This window comes from Alligator sinensis, unplaced genomic scaffold (assembly GCF_000455745.1).
Source record: "Alligator sinensis unplaced genomic scaffold, ASM45574v1 scaffold550_1, whole genome shotgun sequence".
NCBI classification, from domain to species: Eukaryota; Metazoa; Chordata; order Crocodylia; family Alligatoridae; genus Alligator; species Alligator sinensis.
The window spans coordinates 901,496-913,399 of record NW_005841980.1 but is presented as its reverse complement, the minus strand read 5'-3'; the positions used below and the strand labels follow the sequence as shown (position 1 = coordinate 913,399).

The 11,904-nt window shown below is 48.6% G+C and overlaps 1 protein-coding gene and 1 pseudogene across 1 annotated transcript; both read right to left on the bottom strand.

The window, feature by feature from the left end:
* Positions 1–665: 665 nt before the first annotated feature.
* FAXDC2 (fatty acid hydroxylase domain containing 2) lies at positions 666–8,072 on the bottom strand. Its single transcript, XM_025201002.1, has 7 exons — positions 7,960–8,072; positions 7,738–7,841; positions 7,491–7,612; positions 5,619–5,824; positions 3,631–3,736; positions 2,213–2,379; positions 666–1,560 (listed from the first exon to the last, which is right to left on the bottom strand). Exons 1-7 carry the CDS (start codon positions 8,028–8,030, stop codon positions 1,416–1,418), a joined length of 921 nt encoding a protein of 306 aa, XP_025056787.1. The 5' UTR covers positions 8,031–8,072; the 3' UTR covers positions 666–1,415.
* On the bottom strand, positions 2,672–2,859 carry LOC112549860 (annotated as a pseudogene).
* Positions 8,073–11,904: the final 3,832 nt, after the last annotated feature.

Genomic DNA, 11,904 nt, shown 5'->3' with positions numbered 1-11,904 from the left:
GAGTTGTCCAAAGATAGCTTAAACTCAATCCAGTGCACTTTTTGGCTAGTTCCTGTCTTGGGACCTCCGCCAGCTGTGCCCATGCATCTTAGTTGTGGCTTCTGCATCCCGCATCTTGCTTTGAGATGCTTTGGGATGCGTTCAATTGTATAATGGCTTCCTAACAAGCAGGGGCTAAACCAGCTAGTTTCACAGCTCTCCCTACCAAAGAGCTGAGGAGTATGGGTGGTGATGGGCAGCACCTCTCTCAACTGAGTTCCCTTGTTGCACCGAGTTTTCCCGGGTTGCTGCCTGCCTGCGTTGCGGTGCTGCAAGTGAGTTGAGTCTCCCTGGGAGGGGTGGCCAGCCTTGCAGTGTCTGAACAAGGCTGGGCTGATTTAGTCTGCAAAAGAGGAGACTCAAGAGGGATTTGATAGCAGCCTTCACCTCCCTGCTGGGGGGCTGCGAAGAGGATGGAGCTGGGCTGGTCTCTGGGGGCAGATGACAGGACAAGGAGCATTGGGCTCAAGCTGCAGCAAGGCAAGTTGAGGTTGGATATTAGGAAAAAACTTTCTCACTAGGGAAGTAGTAAAGCACTGGAACAGGTGACCCAGAGAGGTGGTGCACTCTCCATCCTTGGAGACTTAAGGCCCAGCTCAAAACCTTGGCTGGGATGATGTAGTTGGGGCTGGTCCTGCTTGGAGCAGGGGGTTGGACTAGATGTGACCTCCAGAGGTCCCTTCAGTCCTTATGTCCTGTGATTGTACCTGGCTGTTTTACAGAGCTCCAGGTGGCTCTAAGGAAAGGCTCTCAAAGTACCTTGGCTTTGTTTTTTCATCTTGCCTATTAATTGCTTTTAACAGTCAAACAAGTCAGTGGTTCCAGTTTGTGCAGCGTATGCCAAGGGTGGGAACAGATGCCATCGAACATCTCATTTGGGTGTTATCATATTTTTTTAGTGAATTGCCAGGTAGTTTTCAGAGTCAATGCCCCCATGCCCGGGGGGCTGCTGGCATGAGATGGCACCAGTCACAGAAGCACATCTCCCAATGCAGGTCGTAGCCAGGCTGGTTGGGAAATCCTGGCTAACGTGGGTGGTAAAACAGTGATGCAAACTTCCATTTTCAGGTTTGGAGTACAATTCAAGTGGGTGGTCAAAAAGCAGATGTCTAAGCAGCAACCATCTCTGGGCTGCCTTGGGAATGGGTCACAGACCATTTGAGCTGGTCCTGTGCCCGCTCCTGGAGGATCTCCAGCTGCCGCGAAGCTGCCCAGAGCTGCGCTGGTGGAGGCCGCAGGGAAGCAAGTGCAAAACTGCTGCATGTGATTTGCTTTTTTAATTTAATAACTGCTTCTCTAGCACATCATTGGGCAATAATCATCCTGAGTCCCTCACGTGGTGCTGAGACCTAAAGCACCTGGACAGCGGGCGGGGTTCACTTCGCCTTCCTGGGGGAGTCGGGGATGCTTCCAGCACGAGGCATGGGGTCGGGTCCCTTACAGGCCTGGCTTTGCTTAAAAAGCGTGTCCGTTCCATGCAAATAGTCCAGGATCCCCACGACGCCGTAGCACTGATTGAACCTGGTGACCAGAGAAGAAGTGCAGGTAGCATGATTATAGTGTGATCACCACAGCCTGGTGCAGCTGTTTTCCCTCTGCTCTTGAGCCCCATCTCCCGCGTGGAGCTCCAGCAGTCCTGTTCAGCATTTCCTGAGCTAAACCAGTTTTTGTCCTCCCTCCCTGTTGCACGGACATGCCAGGTGCAGCGTTCCCCTGCTGCTCTAGGCAGCAGCAGTCCAGCTACCCAGAAGATCCTCTGCAAACAGATGCTTGATGCTGAAGATTGCAACAGCCCAGGCAACGTCTCCTGAGCTGCAGCTTGCCCTCTTTTCTGGGTACAACCCAAGGGGCCTATTGTTTTCTGCTCTGCAGCTCAGAGTCCAGCTTGACTAACCAAGAGCCACAGAAAACAGTAAGTGATGAGTCTGAAGGTTGCAGAAAGCATCAGTCCCTGAGCCGGGTTGAGAAGCCAGTCCTCTGTAGTGTAACCCACTCGGTTCTGATGTCTGCTTATACATGTTAAGGCTAAAAGCATATCTGCACTGCCTTATTTGGCTAATTCACCTGTGTTCACAGGCTCTCCTTACTTATTGACCGCTTTCAGATCCACCAGGGATGGGGGTGACCCCATGCCCAGAGAAGAGGCACTACAGAGCCAGTATAAGGGACTTACTTGAGGTGATGGAAGTCGTGAAACTCCGGCGAGGGGAGAAAGGGCAAGTGGTAGCCACAGTGCGAGATGCTGGTCACCGCGAGTGCAATGCAGACCCACAACATAGTTGAAGTGATATGGGATCGCAGGAGGATTGGCCCAAACAGCACGGGTAACGTGTTGGAGAGCTAAGATTTAAAAATAAGTCTGCCACATTAAACTCTCTGCTCGGCTGGTCCAAATCCCATCTCTTCTCCCTGCAGTTGCCCTCAGAGGCTGGGACCTGTCTATTAGCAGTTGTGGGGCAGTCCCAGAGAGAGATCCTGCTTTGTGCAGCTTACTGTCCTTGAAAGGGCTGCTCCAAAGAACCAACAGGCTTTGCTCAAGGCCCATATACTTTATCCACCTGAGCCCATCGCTGCAAGCCAGGCTCCTTCAGAAGCCCCCCTAGTCTTGCCTGCCCCTTGCTCTAAAAGGCCAAAGGAGCAAGCTAGAGAGCAATGCCCCATGACCATAAATTGTGTAGCAGAGATCCTCACAGTTGGGGGCATTTGTAGACACTCGCAGGGGTCAGCCTGCCCACAGTGCACAGGACAGGCCTTCACCCTCTAACTACACCAAGTCACTCAAGGCTGAAAAGACAGGGCTCTCCCCTGCCAGGTAATTAAAACCACCTTGACCAATAACCCCCTCATGGTATCTCCCCTGCAGGAAGGCAAGCCCCTGTTCGTTTGCTCTCTGAGCAGGAGGTTTCATCCTTGCCTCCCTCCATCTATCAAGGTGATTTCCTGCTCCCGTGGGACGGCTTATACACAGTTTGCAATGCTATTACCCTGCAGCCATGCCCCTGCAGCTCCTGTGTATGTCCAGTAGCCTACCTCCTGCCTGGAGGTCGTGTAGCTAGACAAAAACCCACAGCTAGTGGGTGCACCTATGCTGTTGCAGGAGCCAGGACCCTGATGTAGCTCCGTTGACCCTGATGTAGCTCCCTGCCTCCTGGGAGTGCCCAGGGCACCACATCAGATCATGGGAGATGTCGTTCGGCCAAGGACATTGGCAATTAGGAAAGGCTGGGAGGGAGGTGTTAGCTTTCCACACTACAACTCTTGTGAGATGCTGTTCAGGGTGGGGGGCAACTCTCGACAGGGATGTATTTAGCCGCCATACACACTCGGAGGTTGCTTTTCTCTGAACGTTCCCCCCGTGCGTCTGCCATGATGTTTCCTATAATTTCCCTTGCTAAAATCCTGGCCTTAGCTGCATCTCCAGAAGTAGCATGCACATGCACTCAGGAGGCCTTACCTTGGGCCTTTCCTGCCATTATGGGATTCCCCAGAAGAAAGGGGCAAGCGGGCAGGTGGTCTTCTCCATTGCATTCGCTCTGTGATGGGGTCTACGTGACTGGTCCTTGGGCAGTAGCCCCCAGAGAGTCCACTTACCAGGTGCTCGACTGGATGGCTGTACAGGGCGACCACGCTCACAGGGGCTGTCCATTCATGGTGCTTCTTGTGTATGTGCTTATACAGAAGTGGGTGATGAAAAAGCCTGAACAGAGAGAACCAGAAGTCTGCCTGTTAAATCCAGTAAATGATAACCATGCAGAAGCTAAGCCTGGATGCAGCATGTTAAGATGGGTGGGGCCTTATCCTTGCTTGTACACCTATGTAATCAACAGATAGGGGTCCAAAGTAGACAGATAACTAGCTCTTCTAAGGTATCTGTATTAAAGGCCGTTAAAAGACCTCGCCCCTTCTGGGGAAAAGGAGCCACTAGTAGCCCCTGCTACCCCAGGATAGAAGGACTTCTGGGTCCTAGGCTCTGGCCCCGGGGTTGTCTTCAACGTGCGTTTAATCCTATGACTGCTTTGCAGAAGGGAAGTTGTCCTTTACCTTGCATTGGTTGACTTTAGATATAAGCAAACTGCACATGAGAAAGAACCCAGCTCCTGGCTCTCTGGGGCGCTAGCGCTACGTAAAGAAGTCATGCAATGAAGTGCTTTTTTTAGCCTGTGACCTAGTCAGAGAACTGTAGAAAATGAGGATTGGAGGGGATGTCAGGTTGGACATCTAGTCCAACCTCCTGCTCAAACCAGGACCAGCCACAACTAGATCGTCCCAATCAAGGCTTTGTCTAGCTGGGTTTTAAAAACCTCCAAGGAGGGAGAGTCCACCACCTCTCTGGGCAACCTGTTCCAGTGCTTCACATCCCAGTAGGAGATGCTCCTGTGCTGAACCACCCGCCTCACTGCACCCCACCAAAAACCAAGCTTCAAGTGCCTCCCTTGGGGTGGCTCACATCTGGCCGACCCCCTCCCTGGAGCACACCTGCAAGCTTGGCGTACTGCTGCCACCACCCGGGCTCAGGTCTTTGTCTGGGCCCTGTGCCACCTGGGATACACAGGCCCTGTACACCTTGGGATTTGGGGGTGTTTCTATTAGCCTGAAGCTGTCACCAGCAGCTTCCCATGCAAAAGGAAAGTAAAATAGCTGAGCCCACCTTAGTGGGTCCTTTCCCTCTTAAGCACACACAGCGAGGCATGCTAAAACAGGTAGATTTATTGATCCAAGAGGGATAGGGTGGGGAAGTAGCAAAATATAGGAAGAAAACCAACCTTGAGCAAATCTGAGTGGTTTGTCAGCCTTTTGATACGCGACTAGATTACAGTCAACTAAGTTCCTAGTTAAGTTTCTGTTAAGTTACTCACTTTTGCATCCAGAGAATGAGAGCGAGCTGCGGCGGTCTGTGCTTCTGTGTGTTTTAAAATGCCTGCCCATTAAATGCCCTCTTAAATAGCCCTCCTGACCTCACTACCTGGACCCAGTCAGGGACAGGTGTTATTTGATGCTAGCCAATTAATTTGAAAAACATTGCAGTTGCCTAATGGAGTGACATGTGCATAAGCCCCTGCCCCTATGTCATGAAGTCAGAGCTCAAGACAATAGAGAGGTTAAATTCACATCACCTTACCTAAGGCCAGTCGCGTAGGCAATGGCAGCGAGTTGGATGCCTACCAACCCCAACCGGATTGATAGACACATGAGAGTGAGAGGGGGAACAGACCACCCCCGAAGAGAGGAGGCTGGAAGTGGATTCTCTCACACCCTCCTCATGAGAAAGTTTTTCCTAATATCCAACTTCAACTTGCCTTGCTGCAATGTGAGCCCATTGCTCCTTGTCCTGTCATCTGCCCCCACTGAGACCAGCCCAGCTCCATCCTCTTTGCAGCCCACCTGCAGGGAGGTGAAGGCTGCTATTCAATCCCCTTCAGGTCTTCTTTTCTCCAGACTAAATAAGCCCACTTCCCTCAGCCTGTCCTTACAAGTCACGTGCCCCAGCCCCGCCAAACCATTTTTGTTGCCCTTCTTTTCAGTCTTAAGCTATAACAGCGCGGAGGCCCGTTCCCCTGCTCAGGTCCTGCCCAACTCACCGGTGTGAATAGTAGAAGAGAATTTCCTCTACCAGGCCAAAGATGAGCAGCTCTATGAGGACCCATCTGAAGGTGGGCAATTCTTCTCTGCAAGGGTCCCCCCACCATTTCACGATGGGGAAAGTGAGCACCACCAGCGGGACAGAGATGAAGAACAAATTAAACAGCACTGTGCGAACAGCCTGGAGCAGCTTTTTTGTATCCACCTACATGAGTAGAGGAGAGATGAGCTTGGTGACCAAAATGAAACCCTGGGGGTTTGGGGCTAAGAGGAGGGGTCCTTTGTCAAGACTCAAAGGCCTTCTACACTGGGATAGCTCGGTTGCTTCACTACTGTCTGGCTGCCCTGGGGTTCCCGCTGGTGCTTAACTCACAGGGCTGGTGCAAGGGATGAACGCCTAAGTCAACAGGCATGTGTTTCACTGCAAAGCAGCAAATCATGCATTGTTTACCATCCACAGAGGATGCTTTCCACCTCCTTGTCGGAAGTAGGTCAGGAACTTTTCGCATTGCTCTGGCTGTAAGTTGCTCTGGCTTGCCTGGTCATGGTGTTTTCTGGCACTCCCCATTATTTAAAAGCTGCCAGAAACAGAGAATGGGAGTCAACTATGGGTGAGGGAAAACACATGCACCTACTCAAACACCCCCTTCTCACAGGAGGGGCATAGTCCCAGGCATGCTTCTCGGGTCTTGCTCTGTCTTGCCCTAATAAAAACAGCGATAGATCCACCCATGTGTCTCAACATCAATGAGTCTCTTATTTCAGGATCCTTCTTTCACAAGGGCAGCCTGCTTCTGGTTTACACCTGCAGGACATCCAACTGGGAACTTTCTAACTTGAACTTTCTAACAGATCTTAATACAGATCTTCTTGAGATCATCAGCCTGCCAGGGGTGTGTAATTTGGCCTCTGCACTTGTCCCAGCACTTTCAAAGAAGCTGTAACCATCTTTAGTGAAGCCTGGTAATTCCCAAGGTGGGCTGAGCCTCTCCGGTGCTTTTGGAGTGGATCATGATGGGTGCAGAGCAGCGTTGTGCAATGTGCTTACACAGCTACACATAACCCTGGACTGTTTTGACAAGTGCACAACTGTACTCCAGACGCCTCACTTTGCATATCACAGCTACACCAAGACCCTTGTCTGCCTATATCCCTAGACTAATACTAATAAAAGATATCACATCTACCCAGAGACCTTTGTTTGCACTTAAGGACAGGTTTATTCATTATGAGGAAGCCTCTGAGATGCAAGGTGAATATAAGCAATCCCCCGGTTCTAGCTAGTATACTGCAGCACACAGTGGGGAGGAGGGCACTGGTGCACCTGTGCACTGTGGAAGGCCAATGGAAAGGAAACGTGCAAGCCTTGCTCCTCTTAGACATCTGTGTCCTTCCTGAAAGCAGAAGGCCAGAGGATACAGCCCTTCCCTCCTCACAAAGTGCCTATGAACTACCAAACCTAGTGCCTATGCACCCCTGCACCCCGTGCTGCATTTCCTACCCTCTGCTTTTCTTTTTTTGGCACTGACATGCTATACTAATGGCATATGAACCCACAGAGACCCTGGTCCAGGTCTGGGTAGTGCAGATACATAAGAAAAATAGCCCTATCCCCTGAAATACTTTCAAATGACATGAGCAAGTTAGACATGAAAGAAAGCAGTGGCTTTGTTTCATAGATATGGGAGCAGATACAGAAAGTGGCTGACTTGCCCGTGGCTGTGCACAGAACATATTGCTGAGAATGGATTCGAAATCTCAGTGCCAAGCCACTATCCCAGTGAAGGGTCCTGCTCCCTTTCTCTTTCCCCTTAGGCTGAGGAAGTGCGGGAGTTATTCCTCCAGCTTTGGAAACAGTGAGAAATACGTACGGGGTCATTTTTCCCTAGCTGAATTCGGTAACGGGTGATGAAATTGGGCTTGCCGGTCACATCAGCCACCATATAGACTCCATTAACGCACCAAAACACAAGGAATGGGACCAGCAGCGTCCCTGTGGCAGAGAGAAGAAAAGAAGCAAGGGACAGGCGCTTATGAATAAATAGGAGTCTCGGGAGATCGGCAGTCATTTCCAGTGCAGTGCCATGCAGAGGACAGTGTCGTTTGAAAGCGACTCACCCGAAAAGTAAATGGCCTGTTCATTCCCACCAAAGAGGCGGTAAACTTTCTGCCATTGCGTCTGCCAGAAATGGTCTGCAGGCTCCCAGCTCTTCTGCCTGGCCCTGCGGGGAGAAATCCTCACAATCACACAACGTTCAACACGTTGTTATCAAAGTTGTGACCCCCATTTCCCCGCTCCCCAGTGAGATCCACGAAGCCACGGTGGTTGCATGGTCTTACCAGACGGCAGAATTGCTGAAGGCACCAAACAGGAGCAGGCTTGTGCCGATGATGAAGGCAGATGTCTTCATGGTGGCCAACACTTTCCCTTCCTATGAGCAAGGAACAATGTAAGCTCATCTCCGCTGCCATGGACTAGCCGTTCTGGTTTAGTTAATTGATACACATGCAAATGGAAGAGCTGGTCCTAGGATGCCAGGCCTCCGCCAAACCAGTCTGTCTGGGCTGGGGTTTTTCAATCCCTCCTGTTTCTAGCTAGTGTGTTGCTTGTCTGTTCATGTAAGCCACTCTGGACCTTTCCAGATGAGGTGGGATATAAGTCTAAGCAATAATAACAAGACACAAAACTAGGATTGCGCAGAAACTCCTTTCAGCTAGCCCAAGGGGTAGGGAAAAAATCAGTATTATATGAACACGCATCGCCTCCTGTCAGAAGGCATTCACTGCAGGAGCAGATATATAGCAGATTGATGAAGTTATGCCAAGTAAAAAATGGTATTTTAATAAGAAAACAAACACGTGCATCTGTAGCGAACCTGAGACTGAGGAGGAAACATGTCTATCATACTGTTAGCCATGAAGAATTCACTTATGGCTTATTCACTTAAGAATTCACTTATTCACTTAAGACAGGATGGATTAATTTAAATCACAAATTGGAAAGCTTCAGTTTAAACCCCTGATTTGAATCTTTTCCCTTTTTAATGCAGTTATTCTCTAACAAGAGGTGCCCTCTTAGTGGCAGATACAAACAGTACAGGTACAAGTTTGAAAACAACCAGAACCTTTATTTTACTTTGGTTGCAGTTGTTCTTGCTACCTACCCGCGTATACTGTAACTGGGTATTTATTCAAGCAATTATAAAGCTGAATATTTTCAAATTCTTATTAACTTTGCAAGTTCAGGGTGTTAGAAAATGGTGAAAGATATAGAGCTTCTTTACTAGATAATTAACCTGTTTCACAGTTTGTGTCAAGCAGCTGCCTTAGGATGGTAGTTGGAATTGAATGAACGATACAACAGCATGTCACACACTCTGTTTATTAAATATAGCCATAAACGTTCAGGATACACATCTCTTCTCAACATACCGTTCAAATTCACAACTAAATGGCTCATTAGACAGAGGGCTTCATCGTCAACAGTGAAGTAAACTGATTGTTGCAGGTTAGCTTGGGAAAATCAAATTGAGTTCTCACCTGTGAAGGAGTTCGGGGGAGTGAAGAAAACAGCCTTCCCTGGTGTTGAAAGCTGATTTAACACCTCCACTCACTCGGGTTCCCGGTGTTTTGCAAGTGACACCTGTCAGTTCAGGAGCGTGACTCTCATTGTTTGGCAAGCTTGTACAGCTCCGGCCGTTTACCGCCAGCCCCGAACTGTGGTATGGTGGGTGTGACTGTTAATGATTGTTATATGCCTCTGCCCTAATAAACGTGTCATCTTCCTGAGCAGCTAGGCACCTCCTCTGATTGAGACTGCTGACAAGAAAGAGAGCTGGCATAGGCACTTGAGCTACTTTCTCCTTTCATGTCTGCAATTTAGCTTTATTGGTGGGTAGGTCTTCCTTCCACATCTCTTGGAGTCCTTTCTACATTTCAGTTTGGCAGCAGCAGCTGTCTTTCAGTCATCTGCCCAAAGAAAGTGGTTCGGCCACATGCAACAGTTCTTCTGCATTTCTTTTTAATCCAACATAGAACTGGGACAAAGTAGTCAAATCTATTTTGTTATGATTGTTGTCACAAATCATCGTGAGCAAAGGAAAGGAAAGAGAGGTCCTTACTGGCTGAAGTCAGGCAGAAGGCAGGGGAGAGTTGCACCTCAGAGACTAACTGAATCAAGGCCCCCCCCACATGTTACACTTAAGAGAGGATTAATCAGTCATGTCTCATTGGGAGGAGATCTTAAGTTAAGTTGTCCTGGGCAAATATTGTTCTGCATCTTCATTCATGGTTTGGAGTATGGGATTGAGCACGTATTTCGCAGATTTGCTCATGACACCTATCTGACCGCAGTTGCAAACATTGTGGTGGGTAGGATTACAGTTCAGAATGACCTCAGTAAAATAGAGAAATGGTCCAACATGAATTGAATGAAATTTGATAGAGATATGTGCAATGTCCTGCATCGAGGATGCAACAACTGCATACAGACATACATGTAGGTCTTGACATGACCAATGCTATTTTGAGGCATGCCCAATACCATGAGCTGGATATAGGGCAAGCACAAAGCAGCTTGAGGGGATGACTGACCTGGGTGAACTATATGTGTCAAGGTGTTTTTTATCCTCCCCAAGAGGCATTGAGTGTTGGTTACAGCTAAGGCTGGGGATTGCAATGGGGCTGTGCCAATTCTCCTGCTAGCTGGAAGCTCCTGGCTAAAGGGTCTCCTCCACCCCACTCAGGCTCAGACCAACCCCCATAGTTGGGGGCAGAAAGGAATTTTACCCATGGCCAGATTGGTATGGACAGTGGAGGATTTTGCCTTGCTCTGTAGTGGAGGACATGGCCCTCTACCCAAGACCTCATGAGCATATATGGACAACGTTATAAGAAGCAGGACATTGCCTGCCATTGTTCCCCTGCTTTACCTGTGGCAGGTTAGGGTGTTAGGTCTATGTTGTGTCAGGGTGGAGGGGAGTTTAGATTTAGAGTTTAGATTATGATTGTATGGGATGGTTGGGAAAGGGATGATCTTTGCCTCAGGCAGGGTGTGGGATCAGATATTTAACCTCTGGAGGTCCCAACTTCTCTCTGACTTATATGACCTCCATAAGTGACATACCTAGCAATGAGAAAGTTGAAAGACAGAATGTGGGTAACAAAATAAGAGGGTGCTAGTTGCTGTGAGGGGGGTCATTGGCAAGAACCAGCAACAACACGGTAGGTGAAGGCTTGCCACCCACGGAAAAACATGCAGGAGAAGATTAACACTTGGGAAGCTAGGGAAGCCAAAGAAGCAAACAATGCTCAGCTGCTGTGATTGCAACCCCTGGGGTGCTGACCAGCTTAGTCATTGCATCATGTGGAAGGCCTACATAAGCAAATCTTTGTAAACTATTTGGAGTTTTGTGTTGGTATTGCTTAATTCATTTCATATTGCCTAATAAATTGTTTTGGTGTTGCTCAGTCCATTTGGGATTCAGGGCTGGAATAGCCCCACCATCACTTTGTTCCATCCATGTCACCCCTTACTCAAAATTCAGTACAACAGTACAGACCAGTGAATGACTGACTAGGCAGCAGTACTGCAGAAAAGGACATGGGGTTGTAGCACACCAGAAGCTGAATATTTGCTAAGAGTGTCCTATTGTTACAAAAACAGCCAATAACACATTAAACTGTATTAACAGGAGAGTCGTTTTCAAGTCAAGGAGAGCAATTGTTCCACTTTATTCAGCACTGGTAAGGCTTTATCTGGTGTACTGTGTCCAGTTTTAGGCATCACACTTCAAGAAAGATGTGGAAAAATTAGAAAGAGTCCAGGGGAGAGCAACAAAAATCATTAGGGGACTAGGAAATATGACAAAACTAAAGCCTGTAAGAACTGAGAGTATTTAGTCTGGAGAAGAGAAGACCTGACAACACCCTTCAAATATCTGCACCCATTGTTGGTAGAAGACAGCAAGCCTGCCCTCTTGTCACATAATACCAGATCATTGTGTACCATTTATCATCCATCAGACTCAGATTAATGCTCTTCCTGTCAGTGTTTCTGCACACTTTTCAACTTCCTTCTCATCTATTGTACCCAGCAAACTTACAGCAATGCCTGCTTTATCAGGTGGAGTGCAGCCTGGCGGTAGTGACTGAACCGTGTCAATGAAATGTTTGTTTTAGACAAGACAAATGGGAGGATTTGTTGTATAAATGAACCGACCAGTCTTTTCATCTGTGGAGTCTTCCTGCAATCTGCCTGTCCTGATTACAAATTCATCCCGGGTT